The sequence below is a fragment of the Physeter macrocephalus genome, chromosome 19 (genome assembly GCF_002837175.3).
Source record: "Physeter macrocephalus isolate SW-GA chromosome 19, ASM283717v5, whole genome shotgun sequence".
Classification (NCBI taxonomy): domain Eukaryota; kingdom Metazoa; phylum Chordata; class Mammalia; order Artiodactyla; family Physeteridae; genus Physeter; species Physeter macrocephalus.
Window position 1 is genome coordinate 15,416,226 of NC_041232.1, and position 18,823 is coordinate 15,435,048.

The 18,823-nt window shown below is 35.1% G+C and overlaps 1 protein-coding gene across 2 annotated transcripts in view; it reads right to left on the reverse strand.

Moving 5' to 3' along the window:
* The window catches only part of TAOK3 (TAO kinase 3), a 189,323-nt gene that overhangs the window by 79,528 nt on the left and 90,972 nt on the right, over nt 1-18,823 (reverse strand). Inside the window, exons 2-4 of one of the 2 annotated variants that reach the window (XM_055080251.1) lie at nt 16,376-16,479; nt 11,358-11,421; nt 4,453-4,672 (exon numbers count right to left, since the gene is read on the reverse strand). In XM_055080251.1, coding sequence (XP_054936226.1) covers nt 4,453-4,572 — 120 coding nt within the window. In that variant the 5' untranslated portion in view covers nt 4,573-4,672; nt 11,358-11,421; nt 16,376-16,479. The remainder of the gene's footprint in view (nt 1-4,452; nt 4,673-11,357; nt 11,422-16,375; nt 16,480-18,823) is intronic. The other variant, XM_024120620.3, reaches the window with a different exon arrangement.

Genomic DNA, 18,823 nt, shown 5'->3' on the forward strand with positions numbered 1-18,823 from the left:
GGAGATGCAAGAGGGAAGAGATATGGGGACATGTGTATATGTATAACTGATTCACTTTGTTATAAAGCAGAAACTAACACACCATTGTAAAGCAATTATACTCCAATAAAGACATAAAAAAATACATAAATAAATAAATGGGGAAAAAAAAGTAAAATAAAGCACAGGGAGCCCAGCTCTGTGCTCTGTGATGACCTAGATGGGTGGGATGTGTGGGGTGGAGGTGGGAGGGAGGTCCAAGAGGGAGGGCATATAGGTATACATACAACTGATTCACTTCATTGTACAGGAGAAACTTAACACAACATTGTAAAGCAATTACACTCCAATAAAAAATAATCACTGATTCAAAATATATTTATTGAGAACTTACCACATATGTGTTTCTGATATTTTTATAACCATTTCCAGCTACATTTAGATTACTGTCAACTCTTTACTAGTTTATGGAGAAATATAAAAATTAAACGTAAGCTTTTCCTTTTGCCCTATTTATTAAGCCTCAACTAAAACTAAAAGGTATTTATACCCAGAAGAACAAAACTAAATTATTTGCTTTAGGTGGATTATGGATGATATGCTGAGTTCAACAAGGCAACATTAGAACCCTAGAAACTTTATAGTTGTCTTTTAAGTGAATACAAAAATGAACACGCTCAGCCCTTTTTATCTTCCTTTAATAGAGTTTCTTACTATTTCATTTTTACTCATGCTAATTTCTGAATTACTTATGTAAATCCAAATACACAGAGATATTTCATCAATAGTTTCAATTTTCTCTGAATATAATATATATTCTCAACTGATTGATTCTACAAGAGCCGTGCCAGCGTACAATTCACTTTTAACATATTTCCTGGCATCGTTTTGTGTAAAAGCTATAAACTACAAAAAGTCTAACAGAATTATAGTGTTGAGGTATAAAAAAGTTGGTTGCTAGACTCTGGTCTTTACAGCTTGCTAATATGATTCTGACTCATGAAAAGTACTAATTAGCAGTTCCAAACTCTCTGAGTTCTTCATAATTCAAATACTTACCAGGTGCTCAAAATTTTTCAGGAACTGGGCTAAATGCTAGGGATAGAATTGTAAGTATGCTTAGTGCCTATCTCTCTTCTAGTAGTATAGACAGCAAAAATGAAATCATAATTAATATAAAACTGCAACTGTGATATGTGTTACAAAGAAGGGTGTGTGTTACTTTGGGAACCAAAAAATGGGGGGTGTGATTAGGCAGGTCAGGCAAGGCTTCCCTGAATAAATGAGCCCTCAGCTGAGAGATAAAGGATAAAGTGGAGTTAAGAAGATGAAGATGGCAGGGGAAAACATTCCAGAGAGAACAGTTTATACAAAGATCCTATGATGGATGATTAAAAGAAAAATTTTATATAATAACTACAGCAATGAGAATAAGAGGGAATACAGTTCAGGTATAGAGGGATCACCTCATGAAGGACCTTATAGGCTGCCTACAGTAGGCAAGGTGAACTTAGCCTAAGAACAGAGGAGGAGACCCCCTGAAAGCTTTACAGAGAAAAGGTGATGAGATCATATTTGTGTTTCCACTCTCCACCAACCCTCAAGCTCACTGTGGTGTGGACAAAAGACTGGAGACAGACCAGAATGGATGCACAGAGATCGGTTTGGAGTTTATTGCAGTTGTCCAAGTAAGAGATGGTAGTCTTCTCGGTCATAATGGTATGAGTGAGAAGAGGAAGAATCTGTCAACAGGGAGGAGCAACATGGGTCACATTGCTGTGGCCCGTGAGAAAATCCATTTTTAAGGTGCCACTTATGTGACCACTGTAGATAAAAGGCTAAGGCTTTTTTAGGTTTTATAGTAAAGTATCAGTTAATTCCCCTTTAAGCTGTTTTTTAAGTGCCTTATGGGTTTATAAGGGCCTGTACTCTACACTTTTGTATACAGGCAATATATAGTTAATGATTACATTTCAGTATCAAAGCCACCCAGGTATCTTGGTGATTTCTCTAGTCTATCATTATCAACAAATAACACATATTTACATGATGCTAGTCAGAATAGCCCGCAATTTAAAACTGAAGAATGGTTTATTTCTGGATTTTTCCATTTAATATTTTTGGACTGAGGTTGACCGCAGATAACTAAAACCGTGGAAAGCGACACTGTGGATAAGGGGGAACTACCGTACTCTAGCTAAACAGACAGGACTTAGTCCCAAAAGCACTGGGTCTTCTACAGCAATGTAGGTCTCATTTTATCCCTAGCACAAAAGGCATGTTAGTAAGTTTCGAAGCATACTTGGTTTATTGTATTTATTCTAAAAGAGAACTTTGAGAGTGGTCTGGCTGCTTTTTAAAATAGAAGAGTCAAACAGAGATTGCAACTACTCTCTGACTCTGGCCAAGAGAGGTTCTGAGATGATGAATTAGTTATACAGTAATAGAAGGAAAGTTAAGAAAAGATGATTGACTGAAGAAAGTATCTCTAAGCAAAACAAACAGGTCACAACCAAATATATACAGAATGTTTCTATTGTTAAAAAGTTCAAAACCAGCAAAACCAAATTATATTATTAGGGGTAGAGAAGTAAGTGGGTACCTATAAAGAAATATAAGAAAGTCATCATCATAAAATTCAGCATAGTGGATTTTTCTAACAAAAAAGGGGCTTCTGGGGGCTTCCCTGGTGGTGCAGTGGTTGAGAGTCTGCCTGCCGATGCAGGGGACACGGGTTTGTGCCCCAGTCCGGGAAGATCCCACATGACGTGGAGTGGCTAGGCCCGTGAGCCATGGCCACTGAGCCTGCGCGTCCTGAGCCTGTGCTCCGCAACGGGAGAGGCTACAACAGTGAGAGGCCCGCGTACCGCAAAAAAACAAAAAACAAAAAAAACAAAAAAAAAGGGGCTTCTGCAGTGCTGGCAATATTCTATTTCCTGGCCTGGCTGGTGGTTATAAAGGGATTTATGTTTTAATTATTCTTTAAATTATATATTAAAATATATGTGTGAATGTATTATACACACTTCTGTATATATGATATATTTGTAATCAAAAAAATCCTTTTAAAAAAAGGTGTCTCAGTGAATGAGAAAGATAGGACTTTGGGCCATAAATGCTACTCTAAGCCCAAAGACTAATATGAGGGTATTAACTAGAAAATTAGCACCCAGTTCAGCAATGGAAGGTCACTTAATGATAAAATGTACTTGAGTGGGAGCCAAGTATTAGATGGGGGTGAGGGAGGAGAAGTGGTGGTAATGCTGAGTATAGACATGAAGGGACGAAAGAGCATTCTGAGAAAACTCAGGCTGAAGATTTGGCTAGAAACAAAAGGATGAGTTCAAGATGCAATTAATAAGGTCTCATTTGGAAGGACAACTAAAGATAAGCCCTATCCAGATGGAAGGACATAAAGGACCACTTAAAAAGAAAAGTCAAATACTGTTTGATTAAGAAAGAAATTATTTGTTAACAGGTTTGGAGGAGAAATAGGTAGTATTACTTAAATATTACTTGCTTTAATGAACTAGTACTCTTAAGGAAATATGTGTTAATTTGATGATGCAAACTGCTAAGGTTATTGAAATAAAGAACTATATTTTATGCAATGAATTTCAGGTAAATGATTTAGGTTAACATTTCAGTCATTTCTCACTCTTCTCATCAGAAGATAATCACAGTCTTGGAATTCAAACTGACTCGATGGGGTTAAGCCTTGTATCCCTTAACCTAAGATACTGACTTAACACGACTGTTAACTAAAAATCTGTCAGTCTATCTGTCTGCGTAGATGTCCACTTGTCCATCCACCCATCCATCCATCATTTACTGAGTTCCTACTATTCAGACATTATACTAGCTACTGGGGATATAGCAATGAACAAGTAGATACAATTCTTGTCCTTATGGAGCTTATTATTTAGTGAGAAAGACATATATGAATCAAAAAATCTCACACATAATTATTCAATTAAAACTGTGACAAATGCAACAAAGTACAAGCACAGGGTGTTATGAGACCATAAAGAAAGTCTTAATTTAGTGCTGGAGGGTTGAACAGGAATGGCTATCTCGTGGATTTAACACTTAAACTGATACCTGTAGGGTAAACAAGAGTTAGACAGGAATGGGGAAAAAATGTACAGTTTTCTAGGCAGGAGGAATAGCATATATAAAGGCCCTGAGGCAGAAAAGAGCTTGGCATGTAAGGGAAATGAACAGGGTTCAAACTCAAGCTTATAACTTTTTTGCACTACTTTGACAGCAGAGTCATTTGATATGGATACCATTGACTTGAACGATGCCTAGAATTCTAGGACTGGCTCTTCAGCAATGACTATTTGCCTCTACTGTAGACATCATTTAATTTGTAGAATAAACATTAAAACCAAGTGCATTTTACAAGTAATAGTTAGAATGTACAGAATTTAAACTTTCATAATTTGATCTAAACAATTTTTAATTACTTACAAAATAAACTGCTCCAAAACTTCCATGTCCAATTTCATGTAAACCAATAAAAAGTTCTTCAGGATCATCTTTGTAGAACAGATCAGCAATCTCTGGGTCCCTTGGCACCCCTTTCCGCATGATGACCAGTATGTGCAAGCACTTTGCTTTTGATATCCCAGTCAGCTTTCTCTCTCATTGACAAATATTGGGGGGGGGGGGGGCGGTAAAATTTCAGTACCTGTAGAAAAATAAGGTTTGACATTAACTTATACATTTTGTTTGGTGGCAATTACAGATTCATATTATGCATAAAAAGCATCTTGGCCTTAGAAATTCATAATAAAAAGACAAGTAATCCAAAAGAAAAATGGGCAAAGGATCTGAATAGATATTACTCCAAAGATATAGAAATGTCCACTAACACATGAAAAGATGCTCCACACCATTAGTCTTTATACAAATAAAATTAAAAACACATGAGATACCATTTTCATACCCACTAGGATGGCTATTATCAAAAAGTCAAATAATAAGTATTGGTGGGCTTCCCTGGTGGCGCAGTGGTTGAGAGTCTGCCTGCCGATGTAGGGGACACGGGTTCATGCCCCAGTCCGGGAAGATCCCACATGCCGCGGAGCAGCTGGACCCGTGAGCCATGGCCGCTGAGCCTGCGTGTCCAGAGCCTGTGCTCCGCAACGGGAGAGGTCACAACAGTGAGAGGCCCACGTAAAAAAAAAAAAAAAAAAAAAAAAAAAAAAGTATTGGTAAGGATGTGGGGAAATTCAGACCCTCCAACACTGCTGGTGGAAATGTAAAATGGTACAGACATTTTGGGAAACAGATTGGGAGTTAATCAAAAACTTAAACACACAGTTACAAGTTGACCCAGAAATTCCCACTCCTTCGTATATACCCAAGAGAAATAAAAACACACGTCCACACAAAAACTTGGGATATTGGTAGCCGCATTATTCAGCAACAACCCAAATGTCCATTTGGTGAATGAATAAACAAAATATGGTATATCCATACCATGGAATATTATTCAGGGATAAAAAGGAATGAACTACTGATACACACCTCAACACAGGTGAAACATTACGCTAAGTGAAAGAAGCCAGTCACAAAAGACTACATACTGTATGATTCCATTTATATAATACATCCAGCATAAGTAAATTTATAGAGACAGAAAGTATTGAATAGACTTTTGGTTGCCTAGGGCTAGCAGATGAAGGAGAGTTGGGCGTGATAGCTAAAGGGTATGGGCTTTCTTTTTAGTGTGGTGAAATGTCCTAGAATTCATTGTGGTGATGGTTGTACAATTGTTCATATACCAAAAACTCTTTAGTTGTACTCTTTAAATGGATGAATTGTATGGTATGAAAATTATATCTGAAACACAAATCAAAACTACAATGAGATATCACCTCAAGCCAGTCAAAATAGCTATCATCAAAAAATCCACAAACAATAAATGCTGGAGAAGGTGTGGAGAGAAGGGAACCCTCCTACACCATTGGTGGGAATGTAAACTGGTACAGCCACTACAGAGAAGAGTATGGAGGTTCCTTAAAAAACTAAAAATAGAGCTACCATATGATCCTGTAATCCCACTCCTGGGCATATATCCAGAGAAAAACATGGTCCAAAAGGATACATGCACCCCAATGTTCACTGCAGCACTGTTTACAACAGTCAAGGCATGGAAGCAACTTAAATGTCCATTGACAGAAGAATGGATAAAGAAGATGTTGGCACATATATACAATGGAATATTACTCAGCCATTAAAAAGAATGAAACAATGCCATTTGCAGCAACATGGATGGACCTAGAGATTGTCATACTGAGTGAAGTAAGTCAGAGAAAGAGAAAGTGGAATCTAAAAATAAATGATACAAACGAACTTACTTACAAAACACAAACAGACTCACAGACTTAGAGAATGAACTTATGGTTACCAGGGGGGAATGGTTGGGGGAAGGGACAGTTAGGGAGTTTGGGATTGACATGTACACACTGCTATACTTAAAACGGATAACCAGCAAGGACCTACTGTATAGCACAGGGAACTCTGCTCAATATTATGTAACAACCTAAAAGGGAAAAGAATTTGAAAAAGAATAGAAACAAGTATATGTATAACTGAATCACTTTGCTGTACACCTGAAACTATCACAGCATTGTTAATCAACTATACTCCAATATAAAATTAAAAGTTTAAAAAAAATTAAAAAAAATAAAATGGAGAGGGGTAATAACCATGACTTTTGTCCTAGCTAATTGAAAACAAATGGGAATTAAAGATAAGAAAATTAAAATATCAATAACAGATTTCTGAGGAGAAGAAAAGAAAAAGAACAGGTAAATTATCAGTTACGCAGGGGGAAAAAACCTCAAAAGAAGAAATTTCCAAAAGGGGACTAAAGAAACATAAAGGTGATTATTCTGAATTGATCCACCCATTAATGGGTTAATCAAACAGTCTACAAGACTGCAAGATGAAGTATATATTCTTCCTGACCAAGAGTTACATAGACACTTTCTCTAGTTAATGACAACTGCAACAGGCAACTGGAAAATGTCACTTAGCCAGCATGCCCAGCTGGATCTTCCTTTACTTTCAGGGTGAAAGCTTTGTCTATGTAGAGACTACATATTTTATCCCAGATACCTGACTGACAATAGAGGTAAGACATGCAACGTGCTTTGGAGTATGTAGCTTCCTAACTAATTTTTCTTTTTTTTTTTGGTTGGTACTATGTAGATTTGGAGAGAACGGTTTGGTGAGAAAAACATTGGTGTTAAAATATTTTACGATTCAGCTGCTATCTTTTTCATGAAAAAATAATTCTGCTTTTGAAGTATATTCCTTTAGGTGTGATCTGTTGTACCTATAGCATCATTAGTGGTATTTAAAAGTTTCTACACCTGACAGTTTACTTAGACAAATGCAAAGAACAACGAGCACTGATTTCTAAGGAGCTAATAAATAGTCATTTAAATCACAAATTAGCTTAATTTTAGTTTACAATAATCTAAAGTTTGGAAAAATTTATTTATTTGTATATTACAATGACATTTCTTAGCATAAATATGCTTATTTTCAGAAGCTTATAAGGATGCAATAGACATGATTCTGTTCATATACATAACTGTGGATAGATTTAACATTGATTAAGTGTTATCTTTTAGAATTTGGATTTTTGTTTTCACTCTCCCTCTCAAGGTAACTTTGAGATAGATATGTGTGAGAAATACACAGTGGATGGCAAAACAGAATGCTAGGATGTGAAGGGAAAGTTGATAAAAGTATAATTGATTCAGATATTTTTGTTGAACAAGTAAAACCAAAGATTTTTCCCCCCAACATCACAAATTAATTGCATTTCTTTTTGACTTCCTTGGAGACACGTAGAATAAAATGTAATTTTAAAAAACCAAGAAAATTATATCTCAATAAATCTGTTTCAAAAAGCAGTTTGGTCTGATTAATATTGAAATAGTAACAGCTAACATTTATTAAGCACTACTATGTGTCAGGCAAGACTAAATTCCTTTATAAGCCAAGGAAAATCACAATAATTCTTTTAAACCATACTAAGAAATCTGGAGTTTATCTTGAGGGTAATGGGTAGCCACTGAAGGTTTTAAACAGGAAAAAGGATTCCCCCACAACACTGCATCTGTATTCATGAGTAGTCATCCTGCCAAGCCATGAATGCCAATAATCAAGCATAAAGTCAACATATCAATACTATCGAAAAAGTAACTTAAATTTAGTTACTTGTTAGGCAACAAAGTACATAAAGTTCAAAAGTGCTATTGCCTTCATTGCTTAGAGAATAGAAAAGACAAACAATGGATTAAATCAAAGACATGCCTTTTGAGACCATGCCAAAAAAAAAAAAAGCAAATTACAAAATTTCCATTAGGAAAAACAAAAAGATCTATGAACCAAATTTATGAGAACTAAAATCTTTTCAATCACCAAGATGTATTTTAAACTTGAATATTTTGGCTTCAATGTGATTAAAGCTAAGTACTATGAATAACCATTTGGAGGACACACACAGACTACTAAGTCATACTATAGACTAAAGTGATTTTTCAAAAGAAATAAATATTAAAATGTAAAAAACAAAATGAGATCATAAAAACTTCTAAAATAATTTGCAGATGAGTATTTAGTTACTGAGCAAGATATCAGAGGCAAAAATCATAAACTAAAATCAGTAAGCTTGACAATACACAACTTCTTTATCTTAAAAAATATAATGAATGGATTTTTGCTTCCAGCCAAGATGGAGTAACAGGACTGGATTTATTATCTTCCACCAGAAACAACTAAAACACTGGAAAAACATGAAATTATGGTATTTTAACACAATGGATATCAGGCAGAGAAGGACAGTGATCCCAGACAGAGGACCAGCAAACAAGGAGAGCTAAAACTATCCCAATTTAATGTCCTGGGAGAGTTTCCAGGCCATGGCACAGAGAGTAGGGGGTGGGGAAACCCAATTAGAGCCTGGGGCACTCCAGAGATGAGGGTACAGCGTGACCAAAATGGCTAGAGTTCTCAGGGCACAGTACTAAATAGAAGAGAACAGCACAGAAAGAAGATATGGAGATCAGCAGAGAGTTCCCATCAAGTCTTCAGCTGACTACTGATCTACGCATGCAAGTGAGAAAACTATGCCAGGCCAGGCAGGGTGGAAAAAAAACCTATATGAAAGAACTAAAGAAAACAGTACCTAGGGCTCATGAAGAGCTGTAAATAGTGCCTGTTACCACTAGCCTGAATGGGAAATCTCATAGTTCATGGGGAATTGTTTAGAGTACTCACAAAAGTCTAATCTTAGTAGCAGGAAATTACCATAGACTAAGTGCTGTTCTGGATGCCTAACAAAATTTAAAAGCAGGATCTTGGGGCTTCCCTAGTGGCGCAGTGGTTGAGAATCTGCCTGCAGATGAAGGGGACACGGGTTTGAGCCCTGGTCTGGGAAGATCCCACATGCCACGGAGCAACTAGCCCGTGAGCCACAACTACTGAGCCTGTGCATCTGGAGCCTGTGCTCCGCAACAAGAGAGGCCACAATAGTGAGAGGCCCGCGCACCGTGATGAAGAGTGGCCCCCCACTTGCCGCAACTGGAGAAAGCCCTCGCACAGAAACGAGGACCCAACACAGCCGAAAATAAATAAATAAATAAATAATTAAAAATTAATATCTGAATATCTGCTTATTTAAAAAAAAAAAAAGCAGGATCTTTATGGATTAAATTATTCCAAGTAGCTTAACTGTGTCCCAGAACAAAGCTCACAAATATTTAAAGGAATTAAAAAAAAATCTAATATCCAAAAAGGTAAAATTCACAATGTCTAAAAAAAAAAAAAAAATCACCAAGCATCCCAAGAGACAGGAAAATATGACACATAATGATGAGAAAAATCAATTGAAACTAATCCAGGACTGATATAGATGATAGTTGCTAGATTAGCAGACAAGAGCATTAAAACATTTATTATAACTGTATTCCATATATTTAAAAAGTTAGGAAATATTGAGGAAATATCAAACACATAGAGATAGTCAAGATATAAAGAGACACAAACTGAACCTCTAGAAGTGAAAGCTACAATGTCTGAGATGAAAAATACACTGCATGGGATGAATAGCAGATTAGATTTCAGAAAAAAAGGCTTATGAACTTGAAGATATGACAGTAGAAATTATCCAAAATGAAACATACAGAGAAAAAAAATAACAAAATAATAAACAACCAAAAAAAAGAGCATCAGTGAGCTGTGGAACAATTTCAAATGGACCAGTATATATCTAATTGGAGTCCCTGAAGAGAAGAGAGAGATGTTGAGGCAGAGAAAATATCTGAAGAAATAATAGTGAAAAAAACTTACAATTCTGATGAATATTATAAACCACAGATCCAAGAAGGTCAATGGGGCTCAAGAACAAGAATGAGAATAAGAAAAATGGGGAAAATTACACCAAACATATCATAATAAATTGCTCAAAACGTGATAAAGTAAAAATCACAAAAGCAGCCAGAGACAAAAGACACATTATGTATAGACATTATGTAAGGACAACAATGACAGCAGATTCTTCACTGGAGATAATACCAGTGAGAAGGCAATAGAGCAACATTTTTAAAGTGCTAAGCTCAAACTAAAATTCTGTGTCCCGTAAAAAGATCTTTGAAAAATGAAGGCAGAATACAGGGTTTTAGACATCAAAAGCTGAAAGAATTCATGACCTGACCACCAGCACTATAGGAAATGCTAAGGGAAATCCTTTAGACATAAGCAAAAATCATACCAGATGGAAACAGAGCTTTACAAAACATTGAAGAAGCACTGGAAATGGTTAACTATTTGGTTAAATATGTAAGATTTCCCCCCATTATTTAAACTTCTTTAAAGTATAATTCACTGTTTAAACAAAAATAACAATATAGTGTGAGTTTATAACATGTAGAAGTAAAACGTATGAGAACATGAAGTTGGGAAGGATAGAAATTGAAGCACAGTGCTGTAAAGTTATCATACTATACACAAAAAGGTATACTATCACTTGAGTATGGACAGCAGATTAATACATAAATGTGTATCCAAATATAAATACATATATGCAAGCATGTGTACACGTGTCTATATACACACTTTAAATAAAAAGACACAAGTAGGCTAAAAGGATGGAAAGACACAACACTAATCAAAAGAAAGCTGGGCTAGCTATATTAATATCAGATAATGTGGATTTCAATGCAAAGATATTACAAAGATTATTTCATAATGATAAAAAGATTGGATCAATTTATCAAGAGAATATAACAATCCTAAATGTTTATACACCTAATAAAAAAAGTTTCAAAATACATGATTAAAAACTGATTTACCTGCAAGGAGAAATAGACAAATCCACAATTGTAGTTGGAGATTTCAATATCCTTTCCTCAATAACTGATAGAACAAATAGACAGAAAATCAAGACGTGAACAACACTATCAACCAATTTGATTACTGACATTGAAATATGACTATTAACATTGATGTTTCAACCCAGAAACATCATAATACATATTCTTTTCAAGTGCACACAGAACGTTTACCAAGATAGACCATATTCTGGGCCATAAAACAAGACTCAATAAATTAAAAGGACTTAAGTTATACTAGGTATATTCTCTGAACACAATGGAGTTAAATTAGAAAATCAACAGCAGACAGATAATATGAAAAAAATCCCCAAATACTGGAAACTAAATAACACAATAAAAAGTAATCCATGGGTCAAAAAATAAACCAAAAGATAAACTAGAAAATACTTTTATCTTAATTAAAATGAAAGCAGAAGACACCAAAATTTGTGGGATACCACTAAAGCAGTACTCATGTGGAAATCTATAGCAATAAACTCCTGTTTTGGAAAAGAAGGTCTCAAATCAATGACCTCAGCTTCCACTATTTTTTTAAAAACTAGGAAAAAAAGAGCAAATTAAACCCAAAGTAAGGAGAGAAAGGAAATAATAAAGATTAAAGCAGAAATCAATGAAATGGAAAAAAACAAAAACAAAAATCAGTGAAAGCAAAGCTGGTTCTTTGATAAAAGTAATCAAATTTATAAACCTTGCCAGACTGATCAGGAAAAAAAAAATCAGAAGACATAATTACCAGTATCACAAATGAGAGGGATAACATCACTACAGATTCTATAGCTATCAGAAGGATAATCAGGGAGTATTATATTATGCAAATTGTACAACATTATGCAATTATTATTCAACAACTTAGATGAAGTGGATAAATTCTCTGAAAGACACAAATCAACAAAGTTTACCCCAGAGAAACAGATAACCTCAATACCTCTGCATCTATTAAAGTAATTGAATTTGTAATTTAAAATCTTCCCACAAAGAAAACTCCAGAATCAAATGGCTTAATTGGTGAATTCAATCAAACATCTAAGAAAGATACCAATATTAATTTTACACATCTCTTTCAGAAAATGGAAAAGGAGACATACTTTCTAGGATTAATTCTATGAGGCTTGTATTACCCTGACACCAAAGCCAGACAAAAACATTACAAGAAAGAAGGCAACAGAGTAAAATTATTGAAGACTATAGATACAAATATTCACAACAAAATTATAGCAAATATAGTTCAGTAATATATAAAATAGATAATACATCATGACTAGGTGGAATTTATTACAGGAATGCAAGGTTGGTTTAACCCTCAAAAATCAATGTAATTCACCGTATCAATAAACTGATAAAAAGCCAAATGATCATCTCTAAAGATGCAGAAAAAGCATATGACAAAATCCAAAATTCATTTCTGATAAAAACTCTGAGCCAACTAGGAATATAGGGTAACATCCCCAACCTAATAAAGGAAATCTATGAAACATTTACAGCTAATGTCAAATATAATGGTGAAAGACCAACTGCTTTCCTCCTATGATCAAGAACAAGGCAAGGATGTCTGCTCTCAACACTTCTATTCAGCATTGTGCTGGATGTTCTATAAGTGCAACAAGGGAAGAAAAAAGAAGTAAAAAGTACCAACACTGGAAAGGAAGAAGTTGGACTTTTACTGACAAACAACATAATCACCTGTGTAGAAAATTCAATGGGACTAATACGTGAGTTTATCAAAGTTGCAGAATACAAGATCAATATATAAAGCTCAATTATATTTCTATACATGAACAAATGGACATCTAAACTTTTAAATATCATTTATAATAGCATCAAAAAAATGAAATACTTAGGGATAAATCTGACAAAGGATCTGTAAGACTTGTATACTGAAAACTACAAAATAATAATGAAAGGAAGTAAAGACATAATGAAAAGTTATACTGTGGTTACAGGTCAGAAGACTCAATACTGAGTATTTTTTAGAAAGAGAAATTGAGAAGCTGATTCTCAAATTCATATGAAAATGCAATGGACCTAAAACAACCAAAACGACTTTGAAAAAGGAAGACAAAAGGGGAGGGCTAACATAACCTGATTGCAAGATTTATCATTAAGATTACAGTTATCAAGACACTGTGATACTAGTGTGTATGTGTGTGTATGTGTATATATATATTTGTGTGTATATATATATACACACAAATAAATCAATGCAACAAAACAGGAAGTACAGAAACAGACCCACACATTTATGGACAACTGAATTTTGATAAAGGCGCAAAGGCAATTCAGTGGAGAACATCTTCCACTAACGGTGCCATAACAACTGCATATGTCTACCTTTGATTCATATTGACACCATATACAAAAATTAACTCCAGGGCTTCCCTGGTGGCGTAGTGGTTGAGAGTCCGCCTGCCGATGCAGGGGACACGGGTTTGTGCCCCAGTCCGGGAAGATCCCACATGCCGCGGAGTGGCTAGACCCATGAGTCATGGCCGCTGAGCCTGCGCGTCCGGAGCCTGTGCTCCGCAACGGGAGAGGCCACAACAGTGAGAGGCCCATGTACCGCAAAAAAAAAAAAAAAAAAAAGAAAAATTAACTCCAAATGGATTATAGAACTAAATGTAAAACATACAACTAAAAAAATTGTGAAGAAAACACAAGAGAAAATCTTTGTGACCTTGGGTTAGGCAAGAATTTCTTAGATATAAAAACAAAAGCACACTCCACAAAGGAAAAAAGGGTTAAATTAGAATAAAAACACACTCTTTTTGTGGTATGTGGGCCTCCCTCTGTTGTGGCCTCTCCCGTTGCGGGGCACAGGCTCCAGACGCGCAGGCTCAGCGGCCATGGCTCACGGGCCCAGCCGCTCCGCGGCACGTGGGATCCTCCCAGACCGGGGCGCGAACTCGGTTCCCCTGCATCGGCAGGCGGACGCGCAACCACTGCGCCACCAGGGAAGCCCAAAACATACTCTTTTTGAAAGACCCCGTTAAGAAAATAAGATAAGCCACAGTAGAAGATCGCTGCAAAACATATATCTCACAATGGATTTGCATTCATAAAATATAAAGAATCCTCAAAACTCAATTAAAAGAACATGAACAACCCAATTTTAAAAATGAGAAAAACATCAGAACACACGCTTCACCAAGGAAGATAAATGGATGGCAACTAAGCGAAAAAAAAAAAAAAAAAAAGATGCTTAACATCACTATTCATTAGGGAGATACAAATTAAAATCCCAATGAGATACTACTACAAACCTATTAGAATGGCTGACATTAAAAAGACAGACCATACCAGGTGTTGGCAAGGATTTGAAGTAACTGGATCTCTCAGACACTGCTAGCGGGATGTAAAAATGGTACAAACACTTTGGAAAACTATTTGGCAGTTTCCTAAAAAGTGAAACATACATCTACCATATGACATAGCCATTCCACTCCTAGGTATTCACCCAAGAAAAATGAAAGCAAATGTCCATACAAAGCAAATGTCCATACAAAGCACTGTACACAAAAGTTAATGGCAGCTTTATTTTTAATAGTCATAACTGGAAATAATTCAAACATCCATCAACAGATGAATGGATAAACAATCTGTGGTACTTGCAGACAATGGAATGCAACTCAGAAATAAAATGAACTATTGATACATGCTACAACATGGATGAATCTCAAAATAATTATGCTGAGTGAAATAAGCCAGAACAAAAAAAGAGAACATATCAATACTTTATGATTTCATTTATATAAAGTTCTGGAAAATGCAAACTAACCTAGAGTGATAGCACATCAGTGGTTGCCTAGGGAAAGGGCTGGGGTGAGAAGAGGTTAGGGAGGTATTGAAAAAGGATATGAAGAAGCTTTTGGGAGTGACCGATATGTTTACTAACTTCACCATGTGATGGATACACACACACACACACACACACACACACACGTTAAAACGTTATGTTACTTAATATGTTCAGATTACTGTATGTCAATTAATAATTATTGCTTTAAAAAGTTGCAATAAACAAAATTGAAAGGCAAGTAAGTTAGGGATGGTTCTTGCAAAATATGCGCCAGTGAAGTTATTCTTAATATCAGAGAGGTGAACATATACATATACATACACCAACCCACACACTCAAAGGACACAAATAGGAAATTAAAAAAGAAAAAAGCAGTGTCTATTAATGATATGAAACGTATATAATTTCACTAATAATCAGAGAAATAAAAAGTAAAATAGCAAGACACCTCATTTCACCCACCAAATTGATAAAGTAATAGAGAAAAGATGTATTTTTTTGGTGAGGGCATAAGGAAACAGTCATCTTTATACACTCCTGGAAGAATAGAATGGGAACATTCTCTGACCAAGTATTATCCTTCTGCAGGGAGTTTCTACAAGGCAGTTTCTACTTGTTTTGTTTTATTTTAGGAAAAGAGGCAGGGTGTAAAGTAGAGCATAGGAGGGATCCAACAGTGAAGATGGGAAACAAGGTTTCTTTCACCTACAAATTTGGATTTCTTTGCAGACTTGTGTTTTACCTGAAGGAGGTGTTGGGATTTCAGGTTATTTTTTATTTCCTTCTTTTTGTTTATTTCTATTTTCTAAATGTTCTGCAAAGCCTATTACTTCTGTAATTAGAGGAAAAGTGATATGAAAAAATTTTATCTCAAAGTCTAATTATAAATCACTACAACAGAAAATGGTAATATATATTTCCAGAAAATAAGTTGATAATAGGAATAAAATAACTTTAGCCAGGTAATTCTCCATATTTTAAACTATAACTGAAAATAAAGAAAATCTATAAGGAAATAATTTGAAACTAAAAAATTTTTATAAAAGAATATTTTATCCTAATTTTATTAATTCCTTTTAATTTTTCTCACAAATATAATAAAAATTCCTCATAGAAAAACCAGAAAACACAATTTGTTCCCATTTTATGGGAGAAAGCTAAGTCATGGATTTATGGACAATACCTTTTCGTGTATGGCACAAAATATACTGTATTGCTCAGACTCATTTTAGCAGCAATCTTTTTTTTTCTCTTTTATAACTTCAGTCTTTTGCATTTATGGTGCACCTATGAAAAAAGAAGAATAAAATACATAATTATAGGGGCAAAATTCAAGAAGCAATAATCGATAGCATGATAGTTTTAAATATTTACAAATGTAACATTACAAAGTTAAAATTTTATCTTCATCAATTTGTGGATGACAAATGTAAAAGGTAGGATTTTCACAACAAAGACACAAGCTACTGTCTCACAAACAATATCAGGGAAACAAATGTGTCGTTAGATTTCAGAATCTATACTGAGGCTTCCACTGGTCTGTTTGAGTCCAAGGAAACTCAACAGAGGCTACGGGTAGACAGGACTAATCTGACAGCATGTGGTGATGCTACTGATTCTCTGTCATTAAGGCTTATATTTTGAATTGCTTTTCCAATAGGCGTGATGATTTATATTGACTCATCTATCTTCCCTTTCCTGGTCTCTCTATAACCAGTCTTTCAGATTTGGGGGTAGTGATAATTCTTTATTATCTATCAAAGAAGTACATGCTCAATGTAGAAAATATAAGAAATATACATCACTATGAAAAAAAAATCCTTAATCCTACCTAGGACAAACTTCGTTAGCAATTGGGATAATTTTCTCCATGAACATACTTACTTCTTCAAACACATATTTATTTTGTTATACAGCTGAAATCACATTGTACATATAACTCCACAGTCAACCTGTTTTATCTAACTCTAGATTATACATATTTTGCCATGTTATCAAACATTATTCACAAAGATCATTTAAGGGCTGCTCAATGTTTATCGTATGGAAGAGCCACAATTCATTCACAACAGTTTCTCCACAATTTGAAACCAATTCAACCCTCTGTTGAACTACTAAAAATTATTGTTTTGAAGACCTTTGTGCTTATTATCTATGCACTTAACATTTAGGGCTTTTTTGGAATGGATTTCTAGAAGTAGAACTACTGGGTCAAAGAATATAACAATTTAAACATGTATATTGAAATAATCTTTGGATGCTTGACAAGCTTTGGAGATGAAATCCTTACAGGAGGGAAAAAACTATACATAAAAAAAATGGCACCGACCTCCATTTTCACATTTTTCCTGTAGAGGATATCCCAATCTCTTCTCACGTCTATACTTACAAACTAATATTTTTCATTATTTTGTTATTCCCTCTGATTCTATGGCTGTGGAATGCTTTAGATTAACTGGTAGCTAAAACTTGCCTGAATTCAGCATCACATTTGACCTAACCATCAACCAATCAATAACTACCATGTCTGCATGTATGTCCTGCTAATCTAGTCTGACTATAGCTTCAAGGAACTAAAACATTCCTTATTATATGAACACTAGTTGCGAAATTTCTGAGAAAGTAGTTTTAAATAACTCATTTACTAACATCTTCATGTCCTGACTAGCTCGAAATGCAGGAGGTGCTCACTCCTAGAAAATATTTTTCTAATGCTACGGACACACATGCCTAGTATTTTTCTTCTCTCTAAATACTTATTCATTTTTACATAATTTTTCTTAAAATGGGTACTCTCTCCATCTGCAGTTGCATGGCTCTATAAATGTTTTAAAATAAACTCTCTAAGACACCTAGGAATTAAACTTTCTTGATTTTATCATTTTCCCCCCTGCTAGAATACTGCACATGGTATTGAAGCTGAAAACCATATTCCTAAAGTTTATCTATTACACCTAAAAGATGTTCACAGTTTTGTCCCATTTAACCATCTTCCTTCTTTCTTTATAAATGTCTCTTGGATTCCATGAAACTGTCTTCCCTTGTTTTTCCACAGTATTCCTCCTATAGCTCTTCTCTCTGAGCTCTAAATCAGTGTGTTCCTCCAGGTATTTGCCCAAAGCCCTCTGTGTGATGCAAGCTGCTATCCTAATTTCCATTCACTTTAATGGTTTCAAGTAACACTTTGTCACTAGACAGTTCTGCCCTCCAGTCTAAATCCCAGTCCCATTCTTTCAACTATCTGTTTGGCTTCTCCCCTAAATGTCTCACATGTACCTCACAATAACTTTGACTCTTCCCTTCTCCTTGTCCTTAACATTCAACTAAATCACAAGTGTGCTTCAAATATTTCTTTTTATCTGTTCTTCACTTTTCTGTTCTGTTAGCATTTGTTATCTCTTTCCTCTGTTTCTGCTCTTTCAGCCTCTCATCTAAATTTTCTGGAATTCATCTTTAAAACATTATTATCACAATCACCTTCCTGAAGCACAGTTGAGACAATATCACAGCTCTGCGCAAAATCCTTCCATGTTCCCATACTGCCTACAGGATTAAGGTTAACTTTACCTAACTAACATTCAAAGTTGGCCTCAAACCACTACCCCAACCTAAATTCTTAAAACTCTATAAT